Raw genomic sequence first — 25,461 nt, forward strand, 5'->3', positions numbered from 1 at the left:
GTGTTGGAAGGGCAACAACTCACCGAGCTCTGATACCACTGTTGTGGATCGTCGTCGTCGCTGTTTGGCTCAGAAGCCTGATCAAACAATCCTTCTTCTTCAACTGTGCACCACCAAGAACACAAAGGGGAGCCCACTGATCTTTTCGCCTTAAATCACTCACAATGAGGAAAGGGGATACGCACAAAGGGGGTGAGAGCACAAAGCTCACAGGAGGGATCGCACAAGGGGGGGGGGGGGGATCACTCAGATCTCCAGAGAGCACAAAGCTCTTGTTCTTCTTCACTCCGTCGCTCCTCTTCCTTCATTTTCTCACCCCGAGCTACTACCAACCCATTACCCTTATATAGGGAAGGGGGCAGCCGACACGGGAGAGAGGCAAGGGAATCGACTGGTAGGAGCCGACCTACAAGGACGGGAGATGGGACTCGCAGCGGCAGCAGCGCAGGACACAGGGATGGGGAAGAGGCGAAAGACTTACAGAGTACCATCGGGTAGGATAGAGGAATAGAGGGGGCTAGGGCACAAGTAGTGGGGAGCTGGGCCTTTTGGTAACGGGCTAGAAATTGGGCCAACAAAAATAGCAACATTGGTTCTTCATGATCAAGCTCATACTTATTGCATATATTAAGCATTTCTGTATGAATTTGATTCATTGAGTGATGCATGTATTTTGGGTAAAAGATGGTGCATGTACTATATAATATATAATTAAGATGAGTATTTGTCTGACATCTTTCTAGATGGCTCTTTTTTTGAGTTATCCCACATTAGTTTGCATCTGAAGGACAACAACTTATGGAGTCAGCCATGCATGTTTTGAGCAGTATGGTGCTTGTAGTTGAGGAAAGATGTGGTAAGTTGATGCAATGGCAGTAGGTTTTTGCAAGAAATATCCAATAATTTTGTGAGTATAGAGAGCATATTCGAAATGCGGTCCGGGATTATAGGGAGGCTGCATAAAGTGTTATAGTAAGTAACCTCATTGAACTGCACATGGCGGTTAGAGGTGGAAGCCAACGTGACAATTTAAAGATAACAATTGTCAGAAGTGAAATCCATAAATAATTCATAGTATGATGTAGAATAGTAAGGTGAACGAGGCTGTTTCTACTTGTAGGTAGGTATTAGTTTGTACCTTTTGATATCTTGATTTGTAGGCATTGATTTTTTCCCTCTGGCATTTGGCAGTTAGGTTCCCCAATGAAAGAAATGGTTGCATTAGGATTATATGTTTGAGAAACATGATTTGTGATGGTATTAGGATGCTAATAGAATAATGGGTTATTAACACCGTTGAAGGTTAAAATATTAAATCTTGATACACAAAAAATTAATTTATCTGGAAAAAGGAAAATAAGAGAGGAGGAATCAAGAAGAAACTGTGCAGCCCACTTTATCAGTTATAAGGTAGAAGTTACAGATGAGGGTGAAGTTGCTAAAGGGAATTAATTTTTTATCACTAATGTAGTCGATGCCCACTTATCCGCTGGCTTTTTGATCAAATTAAATGCCCTTACAGTCATCTTAATGTATAGCTATAGAGTGTCAGGATCTCAAATCCCTTCTAGGTTCAAAATGGGTAAAAATCACTAGATTATATTATATTTGATTTGAACTGTTGGTTTTCAGGATTGGTTTGCTTTAGAAATTTCTAGATTTGGATTCAAGCCTATTTTGGATAGGATTAATGATTTTCAGTAATGCTGGATATGGTGGCAATTTAAATAAGATTATATTTGCATGTTAGTGCTCTGGATTCCACTGTTGGATTTGTCTATCAATAACAGTTTTTGAGTTTTTAGTTTGATCCGAGTAGAGATGAATTGATTGATACATTTTATTTCTTTTTTGAGTTAGTTGATATGAAAATAATTAATTTAGTGGAGAAGATAGCCCTCAATTGAGTTGAATTGAATTGAAGAATATGATTCATGTAACCGACCCTGAAATTTTGGAATAAAGACTTGATGTTGCTGCTGCGGCTCTTGTTCTTTTTGTTGTAGATCAAACTTCGTGCTTCCAAGTATCTATATTTCACTGTACTGTAGGCCAACAGCATGTTCCTTATATATTCCAAATAACAAGTGCTTATATTGAAACAGTCCCCTTTGTTCATCTCTTGCAAGGAAATTTTGTTTGATCTGAAGCTCTTATACACAATAACCTGTGACTCTCTTTTGAGAGATCTCACAACTTCAAGAAAATCCTAGACCCCCTCATGTCCATATATATAACTAACCCGGACTCCACTAGGACTTAATTCTTCATCCTGCTAATTTTAATTCCTAGAGAAGTCTATGTATCTACATAGCTGATTCCTGCAAGTGAATTTATTAATCATTTAGTACAAGTTCATTTATCCCCTGTCAAACATCATCAACTCAAACTGTATTGCTTTTTATTTGAGAGATCCGTTTGTCTTCCTCCCAAATATCTTGCAAAATTTGAGCATCCAGACTTGATTTGAGTCTAACAACTTTTTGTCATACTTTCTCCTCAAATTCTTGTCTTCATTTGCCTCTTATCACCATGTAACAGCAGCACATTACCTCAAGAGGTCTTGATTATCATGTAAGAGGCAGATAATGTTTCTTTGTGGTGGTTGAGGATCACACTGGTGATGACAATGATATTGTCTTCCAGTGCCTTGGAGGCCTTACTGCTATCTCTGATTACTTCAGTAAATTCTGAGTGGCTGAAACCTGTATAAACGTATTTGTATCAGGACTTGAAGTCATCATCTTTATTGTGCATATAGAGTTTGAAGGTATACTACATGTATCTTTGATTTAAATTAGGGAAGTATGGAAATCTTGGTAAAACTTTTGAGGGAAGAAGAAAAGGGAAAAAAATGATAAATACCAGCTTTGTGTTGACCTTCATGCCAGATTCCAACAAGATGATGATGCTTTATGATTATTTGGACAAGAATTACACAACAGTGATTTATTCTGTCAAAAAATTATTTCTGATTTATTTTCTCTATATGTATTTTCCCCCTTCTTTTCCATATATTCATGTATTTCCTCCATTGATTTGGATGAGAAAGGTTTTATGGTTCACAATTGTTTAATTTTCAAGTGGTCTTCTCCTCAGATGCTCATTTATATATATCTCAGTTCAGTCCTACTCAGTTACAGTTTAAAGCTCTGCTGCGCCCCTTCTGCTTCTCTATGTGGAGTGACATTTTTTTTTCTTTTTTCCTTTCATTTTTCATTTTGAGCAGTTGTAAGGTTCTGTGTAAACACTTTCTTCATTAACGTTTTTTTGACTTGAATAAATTTTTGTCATGTAAATTATGGAGAGTGGTTGTTGCAATACTTATGCCCCTTCTCTAATTTCTTAACTACTTGCTCTTATTACTTGAGGTCGCAAGGGATACTCCAATTAAATGAGCAACATGCTCCCACAAATTTCTCATTGGGAGTATTATTATTGTTTTTGTATATTTCATGTTAATGAACAAGTAAACTATTAAGTGAATATGCAGTAACGCCACCCTTTCTTTTTAAATGAAAAAAGTTTCTTCTTTATGTTGACTGTTTATCTTAAACCTATGATTCCTCCTTTCACAAGCAACCTTCCGACCACAAGTCCTTGCATAAGAATATATTTTTTTCCCTTCAGTTCAAAGGGTTGATATTCTTATGTGAATTCAATGAACGTAGTCTATTATTTTCAGTTCTATTGATTTCCTTATAATGTATATCAACATGACCTTTTTTTGCTTTTTAAATGAATATGCAATTATTTTGATCTTTGTAGGTCAATGAAACAATATGGGGTGAATTAAATCAAAATGAAGACCATACTGTGCCTAATCCTAAAGATTCTGAGGAACACCCGGCGTTTACTTCTAAAGAGTGCAACAAGAAAGAGGGGAATGATGATGCTGGCTCTATTCCACAGTCTGCTGGGCAGAGTTCTGGAGCAAGAGATGAATTTCCTGGCTGTGTGGAGAACAGCTCCTGTCTTGCAAGTGAAGATCATTCCAGTTCAAGGCTTGAGATGGATCCCTGGCCTGATTTGCCATCCTTAAGTAGTGAACTGAATACAGGGTACAATAATGGAAATAATGATGGCTCCCTTGAACAAGGATTAATTAATAAAATGACTGGTAATATGGATGGATGTTGTGATTCTCATGAATTGTTAAACGGCAAATGAGTTTTACGTTCGCATAAATCATTTAGTTACTTATGGTGGTGATACAGTGCAGCTGGATGGTGAACCTGAACCTTTTGGTAGTGCGCGTGATGATAAAGGAAATGGTAGCTTTCTTGACTGTGACTGGGCTAATATCAATGACTTTGATGACCTGGATAGGATGTTCAGGTAACTACCTGTAACATTGCATTGGAACTAAACTGTCTTATGATACACCTTATTCTTCCTTGTCGTGCTGAAATATTGTTTTAAGTGAAGACTTATCTTTTAAGGTGATGACTTTGCAGAAACGAGTCCATTTTTGGACACGATATGGTTACCAATATGGACGAGCTTCTCTCCTCATCATCAGATATGATTGGTAGCTCTATGAAGTCAATTCCTACGCCCGTAAGTCAATTTCTATGTCTTAAAGGTAGATTTTGATGTCTTCAAATCAAATTAAAAGTATATCGGTTTTTGCTCGCAGGATATAACATTATCCAGCAATCAGCCTTCTGATCGAGGCTGTTCCTCTTTTCAGCTAGCTGAACATTCTGGTGACAAGAGGAAGGTGGATGACAAGGTCCGTAACTTGCCCTTTTTTTTGCAGTTATTGCAGAAAGTGTTTCTTTTCTACATTTTCTTAATTGCTTTAGCAGACAGCAGATACTGTGGAAACAAGAGAGCCAGGCTTTTCTCAAACCCCACAAAGCAACCAACTTGCAGAAATGGTAGGTTGCAAAGCATTTCTACTTTATTTTTCAAATTTCATAAGACTTTTAATGATTTATGCTGTTCTACTTTGTAATTTATTATTTCATTCATTTATTTCAATGAACACAAACTACGACTATGAACCACTAAGAATATATTTGCATAGCATGATGCTATTGTTGTTGGCTGGCTTATAATATATTAGGTGGCAAAATATGAATACGAGTTTTAATTCAGGAACATGACCTAATTACTGTTCCTGTACATGGGTGGGTGATCCTGCATTATATTGACGAGGGATTTTGCTTGACGCTATCTTTTATGACGATATGGAATGTTAATAGGACTTTGGGTTTCTTTCCGTGGAGAAAGTGTCATCATGTATGCATGACAGTAGATTCTAGATGTTGAGTTGTGTGTTCTTCTTTGATGAAAATATGTAGATCAAACAAAAAATTATTACCTAGTGGTTCTGTACTGACAATACCATCACATCTTAAAAATCGTGAATTTAATGAATACCCAAGGACCGGTCATGTGTCAAGAGGTCAGGTCATATGATCAGAAACCCCTCTTGATATAGCCACAATCTGAGTAAATTGTCCGACCCTTCCTATAACCCTAGTCTGGATCGGGAGGTGTCGTCAGATCTCCTTGGGTCAATCCCCATCGGAGAACACACCCCACGATTAGATGGATGGCCGACCGCCTTGTCGAAGGCGCCCACATTTAATACGCAACCAGGCATGATGATAACTTCTCGGGCATCGCCCACGCTTCGCCACTCGGTCGGCATCACATTAAATGCAAGTCAAGTGTGATAATGACTCTTCGCATGACGCCCCTTGCTCCGTCGTTCTGTCACTATCACATTTAATGTGGCATGGGCGACTTAGCCCAAATGGCCAATCAGTCATTGACAAAGAAAAGGTGTCAGAGAGACACTGCCCTCACTAGTTGAGTCGAGTTACCAATTTACCCCAACACCCCATATAAAGCATAAAAGATCTCTATCGTTCTCGGGTGTGGATTCTAAGAACTTTGACCCCTATCTGTTATTCTTCTTGTCAAATTGATCAAACACTGAAATACTGAATTGAGCACCGGAGGGCCTACCAGAGGAAGTATCTTTTGGGGCCTTTAAAATTTGTTGCCTGTGTAGGGATTTGCTATCTTCTAATTTGATCAATTATTGGAGAAGATTAAGGCCCCTCTTGATTCTTTATCCAATAATAATCTCCCACGGAATTCTGAGATTAGTTTTCTGACATAAACAGTTTGGCATCCACTGTTGGGCCAAAAATAGCTGATCCTAACCATTTTCAATTCCCTAAGCTAAGCACTCCCAAAGATTCCTTTGGCGATAGTTATATCAGTCAAACCTAGCTAGATGAATCCTCACAGAGATTAGCACAGTCTTTCCAACATCAATTTGCCTCTTTCTCGAACTAACCCCTTGATTGCCTCCTCTTGATGAATCCTCGCAGAGATTTGCACAGTCTTTCCAACATTAATTTGCTTCCACTGTGCGCCACCTCGATGTTGGGATAGTGGTCCAAAGGCAGGAAGACGAAGAGCGGGTCAATGAAACCACTCCTCGGTTACTATGCCATCAAACACGTTTCGTTACAAATACCCAACAGATCCCTCAACAGAGGAATATGGCGTGCAAAAGCTCAAGCCATGACCCCCAAGCTGTGTTGTTGGGAATAGGATACACCTATGCGACCGCAGCGAGCCAGACCCCAACAATAGTGGCCAATCGTACCTTCTGTTACCATCGAACTTTCAACGCGATGGCCTATGTTATTGGAAGAAACACTCCCCTCTCTGATGATATTATGGTTGCCCCTGCCCTAAATTCAAGATGCTGCATATCGAGAAGTATAATGGCAAAGACAACCCGGCTGAATATGCACAAAACTTCTTTGATCTAATGTGCATGCAACATGTGACAGACCCAGTCATATGTCGAGCTTTCCCATTCAATCTTAGCGACAGCGCTAAAATGTGGTGAAACTCCCTGGAAAGAAAATCCATCCATAACTACGAGCAACTTTCACGAAAGTTTGACCCTATTTCCTAGCGAATACCAAAAAGAATGCACCTTCCGTCCTCCTGTTGCAAATCAAGTAAAAACCGAGTGAAACCCTCAAAGAATACTTCAAGAGGTTCCAAGCTAAACGATTAGAAGTAGATGACCCCGGCAACATGGTGGCGATGGCCGGAATAATCGCAAGTTTGGAAGACGAGAAGCTGTCGGATTCACTCATAATGAATCCTATGGCCGATTTCAACCAGCTGATGGCTAGAGCTCAATCACATATAGATGCAGTAGACAGCCACGTTCACAAAAAAGTGATCCGAGTGGCGACCCTTCTTAACAAGAAGGTCGACAACGACCGACTCGATTCGAGCTTCTAATCTGGACAGCCCAATAAGAAGGTAGAAGAGATAAGGAGTGAGCGGAGGGACATGATGAATGGAGCTACCTTCGACCTTGTAAACGCTCCCCTCTCGCAAGTCTTACACCAAATCTAGTGGTAAGGGCATTTGAGCAAATCTCCCTCCTACATGACCTCAGAACCCTACAGAAGGGATTCCAAACAATTTTGTCGCTATTACAGAGATCATGACCATGACACAGACAATTCTGAGTCCTCTAAAGAGACACAGAGGACCTTATCAAAAAAGGGCTGCTCAAAAAATTCACCGACTACCGTAACAAAGGAGGGCTAAACCCGAATAACCTAGAAAGAAGGTCAAGATCACCTTGACCGAACCAATAGAAAGGGTAACCAAAGGAGGATGGTCACAGAAGCACAATCAACACCATCAGTGGCAACCTAGTCACTAGAGGGATGTCAAACAATGCTCGAAAAAGTACGTTCGGCGAGTCCTCGAAGTAAACCTGTGCAAAAAGAAACTTAAGATGGACCGGTTCATAACTTTCACAAATGCTGACTTTAAAGGTGTGATGACGCCCATGATGACTTTATCATTATTTCCTCCCTAATCAACCGGTTCTAAGTCAAGCGGATAATGGTAGATATGAGTAACTCTGCTGACATCATATTCATGGACGTTGTCAACCAAATGAAGATCGACAAATCTGAGCTGCAACAAAGTCTGAGTCCTCTTGCAGGCTTCTCGGGGCATTACGTTTGGTCAGAAGGTGTGATCACCCTGCCAACGGTTGTTAGTGATTGCCCACGCCAATCCACTGTCTGAGTCTAGTTTATTGTGATTGTCATCAAGTCGGCCTATAACATAATCATGAGTGAACTCCCTAAACGTTTTTAAGGCAATCCCCTCCATCTACCACTAAATAATAAAATTCCCTATCCCTGAAGGAGTCGGCATCGCACGGAACAATCACAGCGAAGTCAGATCATGCTACATGCTCTCGATGAAGAACAACGCGATGAAGAACAATGAGACCTTAGAGAGTCTGACAATTGAAAAGTCCCAAGTCAATCTACAGAAGGACGAAGACAGAGAATGAACCACCCTTGTCAAAGAACTGGAAGAAATCATGCTCCGCATCGACGAAAATAAAAAGGTCTAATTGGGTCGGAACTGCCTGAGCCTTAGAGACAAGTGCTAATTGAGTTCCTATGCTGGAAGACTGATGTTTTCACCTGGGGACCTGAAGCATGCTAGGCATAAATCCTAAAGTCCTGGCTCACGAGTTGTGCGTTGACTAGCACTGCAAATCTATTTGATAATAGAAAAGACATCTCGGACCAGAAAGATAGCAAGCGGCAGCAAAAGAGTTTGACCGACTCCTAAAAGCAGGACACATTAGGGAGTCCAAATCCCAAATTGTTAACAAATGTCGTACTTGTGAAAAAAACCAATGGCAAATGGAGGATGTACGTCGATTTCACCGGCCCAAACAATGCTTGTCCTAAGGACAACTTTCTCCTCTATTGGATCAACCAACTAGTTGACAGGAGCTCGAGACATGAAAGCTCAACTTCATGGATGTCTTCTCAAGCTACAACTAAATAAAGATGACAGAGCACGATAAAGAGAAAACTTCCTTCATCACAGACCTAGGGACTTACTACTACAGAGTGATGCAACTTGGTCTCAAGAATGTTGGAGCGACCTACCAAAGGCTAGTCAACAAGATCTTTAAGAACAAGCAGGCTACAATGTGGAAGCATATGTAGACATCCTAGGGAAATCCAAGCACGGTATTTCCCATATTGCAGATCTCGAAGGAAGTTTCTCCATTCTCAGTCGATATCGATAAAACTCAACCTTGCAAAATGCGCCTTCGGTGCGCATTCGAGTAAGTTTCTTTGTTTCATGATCACCAAATGCGGGATCGAAATAAACCCAAAAAGATAGCCGCAATCAAAGGGATGACCGAACCTCGTACGGTCAAAGGTATCTAACAGTTAAAACTAAACATTAGCAGTTTTGAGCCGTTTTCTCTCCAAATCGGCCCAAAAAGCCTCATATTCGTCAAAGTCCTGAGGGGAGCCAAAGGCCTTAGAGACAACATCTAGTGGACAAAAGAATGTAGCAGCACCTTTGTCGAACTCAAAAGATACTTGAGCATCAAGCCTTTGCTAAGCAGCCTGTCCAAGGAGAAAACTCTATCTATACCTCTCCATCTCAGCCGAAGTCATAAGCTTGGTTCTAGTCCGGGAGAAAGAGAATGTTCAGAAGCCGATCTACTATGTTAACCGCAGTCTCAAAACGATAAAGCTCAACTAAATTCTCATCGAAAAGGCGTCTTTCGCCCTCATCACCACAATAAGGACACTTCGACTATACTTCCAAGCCTACACAGTAATAGTCCAAACGAATTTGGCTATGAAGAAAGTACTTGGTAACCCCTTTACATCTGGACGAATGACCAACTAGGTCCTAAAACTCAGTGAGTACGATGTTCAATTGAGCCCCACATAACCATCAAAGCTCACGCTCTCACTGACTTCGTAATTGAATCCCCGACCCCGAAGAATGATTCGCACATGTATGAACGAACTCCCCCTCCAACTAAAAAACCATTTAGGAAAGCCATGCCTAAGAAAAACAATACCCCCATATACAACCAGCATGAATTCCTAATGTAGTGGGTATTGAAAGTAGACGACGCCTCCAGATAAAATGGCAGCGACGTAGGGGTGGTATTGTGTAACCCGAAAAGGCATATTTCTAAATATTCAATTGCTTTTGATTTCCCAGCTTCGGACAGTGAAGCCAAGTATGAAGCTCTTCTAGCCTACTTCAAAACCAATCTAGCGGTCGGGGGGAGAACATGTATATATAATGACCGACTCCTAACTCATCGTTTACCAAATCCAAGGGGAATATGAAGCAAAGGACCTCGCAATGGCAAAGTACCTAGAAAAGCCAAAGAACTATTAGCAAACTAAAATGGTTTCAAATCGAACAAGTCCTTAGGGCCTCTAACGCTCATGCAGATGCTTTGTCCATTTGGCTTCTTGAGTTCAGGGGCAGAATGAGAACTAATATACACAGACACCTTCAAGAAACCTAGCACTGCAGAACTAACAATCGACTCAGTCATGCAAGTGGACCATCAATCGAAACTGTGCTGGAAGAACCCGCTTGTCCAATATTTAACAAAGGTATTCTGCTAGAAGAGCGAATGGAAGCCATGATCTTACAAAGAAAGGCCCTAAAGTACCTCATGATAGAAGACTAACTTTATCGGCTCTTCAACACCAGCAGCAACATGAGACCCTACCTCCGATGCTTCCGACTAGAAGAAATGTGTGGAAACCACATCAGACCCGGGAATTTAGCACAAAAAATCAAGCAAGGCTATTATTGGCCAACCATCTTAGCAGAGTCGAAGGAACTCACAACCCAAGCGCGAAGCCTGTTAGTTCTTCTCAAATATCCCTAGGGCTCTAGCAACTGAGCTCACTGTCATCAATCCGGTCCCTTTTGCTCAATGAGGATTAGACTTGTTGGGACCATTTCCAATAGCAGTCGGACAACAGAAGTTCCTGATAGTGGCTACAGAGTATAGACTACTTTACCAAATGGATAGAAGTAGATCCACTAGCAAGAATTAGTGAAAAGGATATCCGCAATTTCATCTAGAAATGAATCATCAGCAAATTAGAATGCATTTTACCATCATTACCGATAACGGGATCCAATTCGACAACAAAGTGTTTTGCAACTTCTACGAAGATTGGAAGATTCGACTCAAATTCGCCTCAGTAGAGTACCCCCAAATTCAACAGGCTGGTAGAAGCGACCAACAAGTGCATACTGTAAGCATTGAAGAGAAAGTAGGACAAACAAAAGGATTCTGGGTCGAAGAACATCCTGGTATTTTATGGTCATACAGGACGACCCACGAAAACTCTACTGGGCAAACACCATTCCAACTGACGTACGAAGTAAAAAACGGTTACTTCAATAGAAGTCATAATGCCTACCATATGACTACAACACTTTAACGAAGAAACTAACCAAATCGGCCTCAGAAGTGGACTTGACCTTGTTTGTAAAATAAGAGAGCAGACACTCAGATCTCTAATAGTCGGTCAGTAGCACATAGCTCGACGTTACAGCAATCAAGTCTGACCTTAAAGGTTCCAAATAAGAGATCTGGTTCTCAATAAGGCCGACTTCAACAAAGAAGTGAACTATGAAAAACTTGCTGCAAATTAGGAAGGACCCTACAAGATTGTGGAAGAAGTCCACTGGGAACCTTCTGATTGTAAAATGAAAATGAGGAAGTCTTGAAGCACCCTTAGAATATTGAACACCTCAAAAAGTAATTCTAGTTAATGTACCAAGTATTCCCGCATAACAAAGAAGAAGTGCATTTCCCAAACATCTTGTGATGACGATCGTAAGCCCTTACGACTAGGTCTTCACTGACTCATTCAAGGCGTTTAAATATCTTAGTACCGTTCTCACGAGTAAAATCAAGACACGACGCAAAGCTCTTATCACTCGGTCTTCACCGACTAGTCCAAGCCATCCAAAGACCTTGGTATCGGTCTCACAATCAAAACCAAAGTACGATGCAAGGCCCTTACAACTCGGTATTCACTGCCTGGTCCCTTGGTATCATTCTCATGAGTAAAACCAAGACACGAGCAAAGCCCTTACAACTCGGTCTTCATCGACTCGTCCAAGGCAAGGCATTCAAAGACATTGGTATTGTTTTCACGAGTAAAACTAAGGCACGACACAAAGCTCTTTGCAACTTGACCCTCTCAAACAAATGCCAAGAGGGGATACAAATGAATCAAAGGCAAAACGAGCCCTTTTTCATTGATAGGATTACAAAACTTTACAGGACCCTTATACAAAAGTCTCAACAAAAGAAAGAAAAAACTAAGGAGAAGGAGTCATAGTCCCAGGTCGGTTGGACAAGCTAATCCTATCACCAGTGATTGTTTGGTCCAAACTCTCACCCGACCTCTCACCACTGTCAAACTCACCCTCTAGCTCTATCTCCTTGATAAGGTTCAAGCAAACCAGCACCCTCCTGGGATACTCATAGTTAAGTCCTCTCAACTCGAAAGTAAGTTGGACCATTAGGTGATCAAAACCTGCCTTATAGGTTACAACAATCTCTAGCTTTCCAAGGGAACTACGATGATGCTTCTCAACCGCCTCTTTTTCGAGAGCCTCTAGCCTCTAGGGGCCAATTGACCCTAAGATCTCGCTGGAGGAGGAGGTGCATTGTTCCTCAGCCCTCTAAGCCACTTGGATCGCTTCATAACGAAGAGAATCTGGCAGTGTTCTCTCTTCATCCAATCTCGCCTTGTGTCGCGAGTCGAGCATCCTGAGTGCACTACTGCGAATCCTCCCTCCCTCTTTTCAAACAAAATCTCTTCCTACAGATACTTAATCTAAGCATCGGTAGACTATAGATCAAGGCAGACCTGGTCCATCTCCTCTCTCAAAGTCTCGCTCTTCTGTCAGCCTCGCCACTTCCTCTTGGGATCGTTCTAAAAGCGTGTTTCGATGGTGAGCAACCTTGGTAGTAGACTCGACCTCCTTAGTGCACCAACCTAACTCACGGATCAACCCCGCCTGTTCCCCCTAAGTCGGGCTAACTCCTCGGTCCTCAAAGCGACCACATGTTCAATCGAGTCACACATGTTCAATCGAGTCATAGGTAGCTCTATGAGCTGCGATCTCCTCTTGAAGCTTATTGCTGAGCTCGCTAGATGACTTGAGCCGACCAAAGAGTTCACTTTTCACGAGTGTGCCTCTTACTAAGCAACTTCGTAGAACATGATGTAAGCCTTAGTCAGGAACCTTATGTAACAAACTCGGTCCTAAAGGAGAAATATCTGCTTTACTACACAAGTCTGGTTGAGCTGAGACTCAAGGACCGACCACCAAGAATTATATCGATAGCTTGGCACAAAGGCAACTCACCAGAAGGAGCCTTCTCATAACGAGGCCCGGTCCCTGGTAGCCCGATGAAGACTGCCCTTAGCCTCTCCACCTTAGGGCTTAGAACCTCATGAAGGCGGTGAGCAAAAAGCCCCTTTCTAATTCCTCACGGGGACTTCTTCCTCCACTGTCGACTCATCAGCCTGCTCTCGCTCCCTTTCTGATTCGTCTCCTAGATCTTCCTCTATAGCCGGCTCTTTCGCCGACCTCCTTGAAGGATCCGAGGTATAGCCATCCCTAGGAAAAGCAACACTACCGCCTTCAACAGGCCGATCGGCCCTCATCAATGGCAGAGGGGTCGATAGACCTCCGCCCGATTGGTAGTTGGCGACAAAGACTGGATGTCCAAATTAACAACATTTGCAGACAGAGGAACTCTAGAAGGATATGGTACCACTTCTGCTGGCTTCGATCCAGATCAGGTCACTTTGACCCCTGCTTCAATGAGTGCCTCCCCAGATGAGCCATCCTTGGTAAGACGTCGATCCCCAAAAGTGGCCTTCTTCCTTCCCACGGCTCCAGCAAAAAAGGTTGCAATACTCATCTTGAGCTGAATAGCCAACTCGATTGGATTCTGCGAAAGACCCCGAACCTCCTCATCCCTAAGCTTAAGGCAAAGACACTTCCATCCCAGAGAGAGTTCAGTATAAGGAGCCTCCAAATGCACTTGCCTAGCCAAAAGTTCAGCACAGGCCAAGTCCGCCTGCATGGTCTCCACATGAGAAATACCAGCAAATTGAAGGACCATGTTATCAAAAAGGTTCTCATGCCGGCGCAAATCCTTATAAGCTTGGATTTCTCCAGAACCTACCCTTCGACTCAAAAAGAGCCTCCGCCTTCAAACATCCTTCCGGATCTTAGGCCACGAAGAGCAAGCCAATAAAGGATCAACTCTGAGTAGGAAAACACATTTCTTCCATTTCTTGTTGGTAATTGGAATGTTGATAACTAGCCGAAACCCACCTGTGGACTGGAGATAGAAGTGCCCCTCATCTGAGCTAATTTTGATACATAACAAATGAACGAGGATTCCCAAGGTTGGCTTGACACCTACTTGATGACAGATGATGAAGAAATCAGTTAAAAAAGCCATCAAGTTCAGTTTCAACTTCATTGGCGGAATCCCAAGTGCTCGAAATACTTTCTCATGGAAAGGGTGTAGGGCCAAGTGGAGACCATCATCGAGATGGTGCCTGTACATCGGCACCTCATTGCTCCCGTGACCATAGATAGGACAATCGGATGGAGGAAGAGATAAAGTGTAGTGTAGGAAGCGGGAATGTCAAAAGCCTTTGTCCAAACCTGTACATCATCTTGGAAAACTTTTGATATATGTTTGCAAAGGAGCGCTGCCCTTGTGTCGCAATGAATCAGAGATGATTGTGAATTGGAAACCATCAAAGAAAATTGGTAAAGGTGACTGCAACGCAAAAGATGCAGAGAATAAAAATTTCTAGGGTTTTCCAAACTCAAAGTGCAAAGAGGACAAGCGAGGAGGAAAAGCATTTTATAAACACAGACTAAACTCAGATGGCTGACATGTGGATATATCCAAACCGACAAAACTCAAATACCTAACATTTCGCAATGAACTCTCTATAACCGAAGCGTCCTCTTTCGAAGATCGAAGCATGAAATCTTTGCTAACAATAGCGCACTACCCACCGTCCAAATCCAAGGATGGTGGAGGCCAAACGGTTTAGTTTTCTCTCGAACCCAGTGTCCCGAGTTTGAGTAAAACTAGCCAATGTTACATCCTAAAAATCGTGAATTTAATGAATCTCCAAGGGCTGACCATGTGTTAAGAGGGTCATGTCATATAGTCAAAAAACCCTCTTGATATCACCACAGTCTGAGTAAATTGTCCGACCTTTTCGATAACCCCAGTCCGGATTAGGAGGCATCCCCAAATCTCCTTAGGTCGAACCATGTCAGAGAACACACGTCACGAGTCAGATGAATGACCGACCACCTTGCAAAGGCGTCTGCATTTGATACGCAACCAGACATGATGATACCTTCAACGGCACCGCACATGCTTCGCCACCTGGTCGCCATCACATTAAATGCAGGTCAGGTGTGATAATGACTCGGACGACACTCACACTCTGTTGTTCTGTCACTATCACATTTAATGTGGCATGAGCGACTCTCAGCCAAGTGGCTAATCATTCGTTGACAAAGAGAAGGTGTCAGTGAGACACTGCCTCGCCAGTCAATCCAAGTTACCGATTTGCCCTTGACACCACATAAAGCATAAGAGATCTCCATCATTCTCAGGTCTGAATTCTAAGAACTTCGAACCATATTTGATATACTTCCTATCGAATTGATCAAACACTGACTTGAGCATCAGAGGGCTAACTGGAGGAAATCTCCTCCGGAGCCTCAAACATTTGTATTTTTTGCAGGGATTTACTGTCTTCTAATTTGATCAGTTATTAGAGAAGAATAAATCCTAGGTGTCGGAGAAGCTATCATCATACTTGGTTGCATATCAAATGCAGACGCATTTGTGAGGTGGTCGGTCATTCATCTGACTTGTGACGTGTGTTCTCTGACAGCGTTCGACCCAATGAGATTTAGGGATGCCTTCTGATTCGGACTGGGGTTATCGAAAGGGTCGGACAATTTACTCAGACTATGGTGATAGCAAGAGGGTTTTCTGATTATATGACTTGACCCTCTTGACACGTGGTTAGTCCTTGGAGGCTTGCTCGAGAGTACTAAAAGAGAATTTTTCGGATAGATTAGATAAATTAGTACAAAGAATCTCATTTGGAGAGAAATTATTTATAGGAGGGGATCTTAATAGACATGCTGGTAAGGATAATAATGGATATAAGAGGATACATAGAGGTTTCGGGCAGTGTTTTAAATATCGGCTGCCATGTCGGACATGGCGGCCTGAATTTAATGCGTATGGCGTTTTTGAGGTCATGTCGGGGACATGTCGGAAAATAGCGGATATATCGGGCGACATTTCGGCCATCAAATATCGGCCAAAATTCAGAAATATCGGTTTCACATTGACATGTTGAAATCATATGATTTGTAATATCTTTCACCTTCTATTTATGTAAAGTTTCACATTGTTTCCCATCCACTACCCATATGCGTGCTTATTGTAGGTTTTAATTACTTGTTATTGCATGTGTTTTCTTTATAATGGAAGGCTATAAGAACACATGAATTTATTTGTATTAGATGCACATATACTTCGGTTTTACTAGTTTCTTGTTTGGAGAAATGAAAGATATATAATAAAAATCCTGCAATTGTTAGTCGATGTAGTTAAATAGTTTAGAATAGCAATTACGAGTTTAATTTTCAATTTCAGTAGAATTTTCTTTTTGTTCCTACTAGTATAATGCACGCGCTTTGTATGTGAACATTTTTTTTTAATCTTTTTCTTTGAGTGTAAAATTATGAAGTGACTTTTATAATAACATAAATTCTTAAATTGAACAATTAATAAATCTTTACATTAATAAATAAAGTTGTGTATAAAGAATTGTATTAGTAATTTTTATATTCTGGATAATTATTATACTTTAATAAGAATTGTCTAAACATATGCAGTTAAGCTGTTCTAGTGTCTATTTGGTTTTCTATGCAAAAGCAAAAACTTGGTGGTTGCTTGTGAAAATGAAACATTCTCATATGTACTTTTTTATATGTTTAGACAATATAATTATCAAGTATGTGAAGATTCTATTTATGATATTATATCAACCTATCCGATATGGCAATCCGATATTTTTTTCATGTTCCCCGATATATCCCCGATTTCCGCTATCCGACATGAATTTTGGCCGAGCGACATGAACCCGACATCCGATATTTAAAACCTTGGTTTCGGGTATGGAGATAAGAACGATATGGGTAAATCAATTTTAGAGTTTGTAATATCATATGATTTGATAATAGCAAATACACTTTTTAGAAAAAGGGATGAACACTTAATAACATTTCAAAGTGATTTTAATAATAGTCAAATAGACTTTTTTCTTACTAGAATGACGGATAGGTTAATATGCAAAGATTGTATAGTTATACTAGAAGAGAGTTTAAGTACACAACATAGGTTGATGGTCTTAGACATATCTATTAAGAAGTGGAGTAGAAAAACTAACGTGAAGAAGAGACAAAGAACTAAATGGTGGAATTTAAAAGGACAAAATTTAATACATTTTAGAGATAAGATAATGAAAGAAGATATATGAAACATTGATAATGAGACTAATATTATGTAGAATAGCATGTCTTCTTGTATTAGGAAAGTGACTAAAGATTTACTAGGAGAATCTAAAGGTTGTAGATTTGATAGTAAGGAGAGTTGTGTTAGACCCTAGAGAGGGTGATTAGGGTCTTATGCTAATCTAATACGATTAAAATACCAATTAAAGTTAATTAACAAGTTATCCTAGCAAGTATGAAATACCACAAGATATATAAGCTAGAATAAGCAATATGAACAACAAGATATATCCTAACAAAGAGATATATGCAATGTATATGCAAGGATATAAACTAACACAAGGGTAAACAATATGAAACAAGATAGAGGATGATATGAATAATGAGACAATGACGATATGAGCAATGAGCACAAATATAAATAAACGTCAAAACACACTCAAACACAATCAAATGATCACGGAGTTCGGACCTTCCGTCCTACGTCTCTGCTCCCCACTCCCACTCAAACACAATCAAATGATCACGGAGTTCGGACCTTCCGTCCTACGTCTCTGCTCCCCACTCCCGGGAAGAAATTCACTATCACAACCGGGTTTTTTACGTTCACCCGAATAACGTTTACACCTCACACTCGGTTTTCTAGCTAACCGAAAACTTTACAATCGACACTCTTACAATCGACACTCTTACAATCACACTCTACACCCTCACAAGTGTTGGACCTAGCCGTGTCTCCCTCAAGTACTCGGTTACATCCTCTCTCTAGGCTCATCAACCGACGCCACTCCTTTTAGAACGATCTCCGACTCTCACTACACACTCCTCTCGGTGTACAAGTGTATTACAAGGTGATCTCACAATTAGGCTCAATACAATAATTGTTTGTTCTTTACTATTGATGAGAACACAATGAAAGCTCACACTCAATGTTACAACTCTCACAACCCCAAATATATTATGAATGCAAATACAATAAGCTCAAAGTGGGTGTGTGTAACAATGAGTAAATAAAATCAAATCAACTAAACTCAAATATAAAATCTAGCTTAAGGGCAATGATAATCAAACAAGTATATAAATGTAAAGCTAGAGTTTGAGTTTAGAAAACTTCTCAATTCATAACATGATGGAGAGATGGAGATTGAAGCCCAAACAAAAATATAATCTCCTCCACTTGTGAAAACCAAAACAGCTTTAAACCAAACCCTTAAACAAGATTAAAACAAGCTTAAACTCTTTTTAAAACTCTTTAAAACATTCTATTGTGTCTCTGTAAAAACTGAGGTAAGGGGGTATTTATATGAAACCCCAAAGGTAAGAGAAAGCTAAGAAAAAGATAAAAAAAACCACTCTGCAACGGTTCTAAAAATAGTCGTTGGAACTACGGCGGTCGACCGAGGAAAATCACGGTCGACCGCGAACAATGTCAGAAACGGAGGAGTTTTTCAGAGAGTTCGTCGGTCGACCGCACTGTAGCGCGGTCGACCGCTGGTACTGTAGCACTGTATATTTTCAGAGAGTTCGTCGGTCGACCGCACTGTAGCGCGGTCGACCGCTGGTACTGTAGCACTGTATATCCAGTTCTGTAAAATCAATTAAAAATAGTAAATCAACTGCAAAAATTATGAAATTTTGAGGGAAGGTTCTAGACATGTATAAGAACATGTTAGAGAAAGAATTTCTAAAAAAGCATTTCCCAGTTGAGAGAAATAAATGTTTGAACACAGAAATACAGTTTCTGAAAATCTGCTGACATACACGATTTTGTAAAATCAATTGGGCACAGTAAATCAACTCCAAAAATAGTAAAATTTTGAGAAAAGTTTCTAAACATGTAGATAAACATGTCAAAGAAAGAATTTCTTGAATATCACTTCCCATTTATGAAAACTCATCTTTTTTGTAAAACATGCACGAACATGTGCACGAACGAAAACATGATTTTGTAAATTCCATTAAACATAACAAATCAATTCCAAACTTGATAAAACTTTGCAAAATGTTTATAAACATGAAAACAAATATGTTACAAAAATAAATTTTTAATTTTTATTTCTCAATTGTGAAAACTCATTATTTTGTAAAAATATGCATGAATATGAATTTATTAAGAACATGTTTTTGACAAAAAGAGTTTAAACGCATATTAAAACTTTATGAAATGTCTTCATAAACATTATAACACATGAATATAAAGTAAACATGGTCAATAAAACAATATCACAAAGTTTTCTCAAAATAGCTCATTTTGTGAGAAAATCCAATATTGTGTGTGTATATGATATTGAGCTTAGAGTATTAAACACACATAATATAAACCTATACTAAATATACCCAAGCTTGATGAAGGTTTTCAATGAGCATGACTTGGTAAACTTTACGGAAGAAGATTGTAATTGGATCTTTAACTTGAATTGACGTTGCTTCACTCCACAATTCCGCCAACCTCCATTTGATATGATCGTTAAGGCTCGATTTCATTCATCCTCCAACTCGTTGTTTGCCTAGAATAAATACGAAAACACAAACACTAGACAAACAACATTAGTTATAAATTATTTGTTAAACATCATCAAAACAAGAAGGCCAACAAGTTGGTGGTGGAATGAGAGTGTGCAAAAGTTTATTAGAGAGAGAAAAAAATTATATAAAGAGTGGCAAAAGTTTTGGAGTATGGAAAACTTAGAAAAATATAAACTAGTAATGAAGGAAGTAAAAAAGCGCTTAGTAAGAACAAATACAAGGCTTATGAAATTTTTTATAAGAAGTTAGAATCTAAGGAGAGAGAGAAAGATATATATAAGCATGCTAAGATTAGAGAAAAAAAGAGTAGAGATTTGGGTAATACTAGGTGTATTAAAAGCGAGGATCAAAGAGTTCTAGTGACCGATGGGAAATAAAAGAGAGGTGGAGGAATTACTTTTATTAATTGTTTAATGATAATCAAACAAGTGAGCAAAATAGAGATTTTGACCATATAGTGAATGATAGGAACTATAAATATTGTCGAAAAATTAGGATTAGCGAGGTTAAAGATGCTCTAAAGAAAATAAAAATTGGAACAGCCGTAGGACCGAATGATATCCCTATTAAAGTTTGAAAATGTCTAGGAGATATAAGCTTAGGATGGTTAACTAAACTATTTAATAAGATTATTGAGACAAAAAGAATGCCGGGTGAGTGGCGGATTAGTACTATGATATTAATATATAAGAATAAAGGGGATATAAAAAGTTGTTCAAATTATCGAGGTATAAAACTCATGAGTCATTCTATGAAACTTTGGGAGAGGGTAATTGAGCAAACACTAAGAAAAGAGATTAGTATATCTGAAAATCAATTTGATTTTATGCCTAGGAGGTCAACTATAGAACCTATATATATTTTGAGACGGTTGATGGAGAGATATAAAGAGAACAGGAAGGATCTACATATAGTTTTTTATCGATCTAGAAAAAGCTTATGATAAAGTACCTAGAGAGGTAATGTGGTGGGTGTTAGAAAAAAAACATGTATCTAGTATATACATTGATGTGATTAAAGATATGTATGATAGAGTAACAACTAGAGTAAGAACTAATGAAGGAGAGACTAAACTATTTCCTATTACCATAGGTTTACACTAATGGTCAGTTTTAAGTCGTTATCTTTTTGCATTAGTTATAAACCAACTTATTAAGCACATTCAGGATAAAATTCCATGGTGTATGATGTTTGCCGATGATAGTATTAGTTGATGAAACTAGAAAATGCATTATTTCTAAAGTAGAAAGATGGAGACAAGTTCTTGAATCTAAATGTTTTAGAATTAGTAGAACAAAAATAGAATATATGGAGTGTATTTTTAGTAAAACTAAGAAAGGAAGAGATCCTATGGTACATATTGATAGCTAAGAAATACCTAAAACTAATCATTTTCGCTATTTATGATCAATCATTAGGTGTGATGGTGAGATAGAGGATGATGTTGTGCATCGAATCAAATTAGGATGGTTGAAATGGAGGAGTGCTTCAGGAGTCTTATGTGATCATAGAATACCAATAAAACTAAAGGAAAAATTCTATAGGACATTTAGAAGACTAACTATACTTTATGGGTTAGAGTGTTGGGCAACTAAAAGACAACATGTTCAAAAAAATACGTGTAGCAGAAATGAGAATGTTGCAATGGTCTTGTGGGTATACATTAAAAGATAGGATAAAAAATAAGTACATTCGTAGTAAATTAGAGGTTGCGCCTATTGAGGATAAAATGAGAGTGAATAGATTAAGATGGTTTTGTCATGTACAACGGAGACCCCTTAGTGCACTGATTAGAAAAAGTGATAATATTAGAGTTAATGGGGCTAGGAGATCTAGGGGTAGACCTAGAATGACTTGGTTAGAAGCAATTAAGAAGGATATGATTAAGACTAACTTCATGGAGGAGATGACCCATAACAAAATGGAATTGAAAAATAAGATTCATGTAGCCAACCCCAAACATTTGGGATAAAGACTTGGTTGTTGTTGTTGTTGTTGTTGTATTGGAGAAGATTAAGGGCTCCCTTAATTCTAAATCCAATATTAATCCTCCACTCAATTTCAAGAATCCTCCACTCAATTTCAAGATTAACTTTCTGACATAAACAAGTCCTATAAGCAATCTCAAGTGGATGATATCTAGGCGTTTCCTACTAACCTATGGACCAAGTGTTAGATTGCAGTATTTTCCATCTCACTTTGCCTTTTTATTTGTTGAAAATATACTATATCAAATCAAAGCTTCTCATGAATTAGTGCTACAGTTTGTGAGTAACACTTTCTTGTCATCCATGCCTCTACAGAAAATATTGGAATTCTTTGGTTAAACATCCAGTTTTTTAGTGGTGGTTTTGAATTTTGAGGTAGAGCTAGGAGGAACAAAAATGAACCTCACCTCATTCCAAGGTAGTTTTCATATTGAACCCAAATTTTTTGATATCGGAGATGACAACCATCTGAGTGATTTCTACCAGCTATTTTTGCTACAATCTTAGTAACATCTAGTAGGATACTTCACCAGGGAACTTAGGATCCAGCCAAAGATCGGTTTTTTATTTTTGAGAAAAGAACTGTGAGGTATTAACCCCATCGTTTCATTGAAAAGATATTAACGAGACATCCCCAAGAGGAATAGATACAAATATATGGATATATACATATAATTTGATCTCACAAAAGAAAAAGGATAAAAAGTCTACTATATTAAAAAGACAATAGCAGCAATTCTATTTTATTTCACAAGTCTATTCGTCTTATCTTTCATCAAAATCACATCCTCATCCTTTACGTAGCTTGTGATTATGAATCAATTAACAGCTAAAACAAAAAACTCCAACACATTATAAGCTTTAACTCCATTATAGGCTGATTGTTGGTGAGTTCACAGTTATCAACCAATTTGACTTCAGATTCAATGTCCTACCTCTTCTTGGTTGATTTAATAGAAATTCAAATAGTGATTGATCCCTAAATGATAAAACCCCAATGTCCCAATCAAAAGTAGCATCCAGATAGATAAGTTTTACACTACAAACCTGTAAGGTTTTACACTACAAACCTGTATCTGGACCACTTAGGATATTCATCCGAAAGGCACATATCCAGTGTTCTTTTTAATTTAAAATTTTCACATATCCAACATTCACTTGTTCTCTTTCAAGTAAAATGTGATCTGTTACCAAAGGCAGATTTGATCCAACTAAACTCTTCAAGGCAAACCATGCAGCTACACATTTAACCTCATAGCCATGAGCAGTAAGAGAAGTTTGTATAAGGCATACAAAAAGCTCATCACATTCCCCTTATGACACCTTGCATGTTATATACCATCATAGCTCAATTGAGAGCCATCATGTTATTGTATTAATTTGTTGAAGACTACTCTTTGTTCCAAATAGCAGCCATTAACCCTTCCTCAGCATTGATGATAATCATTCACATTGGTCAATCAATCTCGATGCGCTAGAAAGCCTCCTTCGCTGTATCCATAACAAGTTGTATCAATAGCTAGTTGATCTGTGACCAAACTTCAAAGTTAGGAGCCCTATATTCTAAGAAGAGCTTCATGCTAAAAGAAAAGGTGAGTAGCACTATGCAAACCTCACTCATGGTGAGTAGCACTATGCAAACCTCACTCATATCTCAAGATGCTGAAAATACTAGAAAATATATTAAAATTTTCAAACTTCTCATTCCGTAAAATGTGAATCATCAGTTTGAACAAAATCTTTCGTACAATTAAATGCAGTCTCCATGAGCTATTCTGATAGGACCAACCTTGTTCCATGTGAATACCACTTAGTCAATTTCAACTAGCCCCCTAATAAAACTGAGATGTCTCTTCATGTAAACCCTGCTGTTGCATGCCATTGTACCAAAGGATCTGCTTTGTTGTGTGTTAAGACGGAGTGAATTGTTCTCCTTGTGTAGTGCAGCACATCGCTAAAGATAATACAGGCCTATGCTGAGTGAATTGTTCTCCTTGTGTAGTGCAGCACATCGCTAAAGATAATACAGGCCTATGCTTGAGTAGCTCCGCTTTCTGAGTTTCCAATGGAGACGTAGCTTTGTATGAGTAGCCACTTTGCAAGAACCATATGTTACTCAAGCAATGTTCTATTTTAGCTGCCCACAGAGTGAGTTGTTCCCAACCTGTGTTGTGCTCAAACAATATCCCCTTCCCATATCTGCTATTCATGGTCTCATGCTGGCAATTCTCTGGTCGTTGTCCTGAGTACTTCTGGCCATTCTCTGGTTGAGTCTTCAACCTTGATGGATTGGAACGAAGTTTTGTTGGATCCTACACGATAAAATGTCTCTCCTTTATTGTTAAGTGAACAGACCTGGAGAAGCTTGGTCTAGTTGGGAGGGAGAAGAGGAAAAAAAGAGCTCGTATGAAGATCACCGCTGGCAACCTTTCCCATCCAGCCAAAGATTGTTCAAGCTTTGATAAAGGAGAAGGAATATATTGTCATGACTCGGGCCCAGGAGCTCGTTGGCGTGATGTAAGTCCTAAGATCTAAGGAGTGTAGCGCATGGTTTGGCTTAATCCACTGTCAAAATTGACTAGTCAATGTTACACTAGGCTCTCAAGACGCATCATTTAAACCATGCAGTCACTCAATCATATCCGATATGGGACTAAATCTTGGCATATCACAATCACCCCATGTTAATTATGTAACATCCTCATTGCAGCATGACAATTGGTTCGTCCCAGTATCACCACGGGCAATGTGGACTCTAGAGGTGGTTCCTACGGTCTTCTAGAGATGGCTCACACCGCACTTACACTGTTAGTAGTTAGCCCTGCATAGCCCTTAGCTCCACATTTCCAATTATTACACTGTTAGTAGTTAGCCCTGCATAGCCCTTAGCTCCACATTTCTAATTATTACATTGTTAGTAGTTAGCCCTACATAGCCCTTAGCTCCACATTTCCAATTAGCTGCTCTGATAGCATTTGTCATGCCCAGGGCCCACGAGACCGTTGGCGTGATGCAAGTCGTAAGACTCACAAAGTGCAACATATGGTTTGGCTCAATCCACTGCAAAAGTTGACTACTTAATGTTACACTTGGCTCTCAAGACCAATTATTTAAACCATTCAATCACTCAAAAACATCCGATGTTGGACTAAATCTTGCGATATTACATATATCCTGCCTTAGATGATACCCATAAGATAGATTCTAGACATGAAAACCTTCGCTGAAAGTTAACATTGCCTGGTGTATTCTCTTAAAAGAGAATCTATTATCTAACATCTAGATAGCTATACAGTACATACCTCCAGGGAATATGGTGAGAAGTGAGAACTTGATTGATCATTGATCCTGATTATTCATTGGAAAAAAAAGGATTTTGATAGTAGTATGAACCAAAGAAATTTAGATCATTGTGTTTCTCACTGGTTTTAATTCATATATGGGTTAACCTTAATGATGT

General features: G+C 39.3%; 1 protein-coding gene across 2 annotated transcripts in view; it reads left to right on the top strand.

The window, feature by feature from the left end:
• LOC109831622 overlaps positions 1-25,461 on the top strand; it is a 33,298-nt gene that overhangs the window by 6,629 nt on the left and 1,208 nt on the right. The window contains exons 2-6 of one of the 2 annotated variants that reach the window (XM_020398980.1): positions 3,769-4,120; positions 4,218-4,338; positions 4,458-4,560; positions 4,640-4,735; positions 4,819-4,883. In XM_020398980.1, the coding sequence (XP_020254569.1) occupies positions 3,769-4,120; positions 4,218-4,338; positions 4,458-4,560; positions 4,640-4,735; positions 4,819-4,883 (737 nt within the window). Of the gene's footprint in view, positions 1-3,768; positions 4,121-4,217; positions 4,339-4,457; positions 4,561-4,639; positions 4,736-4,811; positions 4,884-25,461 lie in introns of both variants that reach the window. The other variant, XM_020398979.1, reaches the window with a different exon arrangement.

Source organism: Asparagus officinalis, chromosome 2 (genome assembly GCF_001876935.1).
Source record: "Asparagus officinalis chromosome 2, Aspof.V1, whole genome shotgun sequence".
Taxonomy (NCBI): domain Eukaryota; kingdom Viridiplantae; phylum Streptophyta; class Magnoliopsida; order Asparagales; family Asparagaceae; genus Asparagus; species Asparagus officinalis.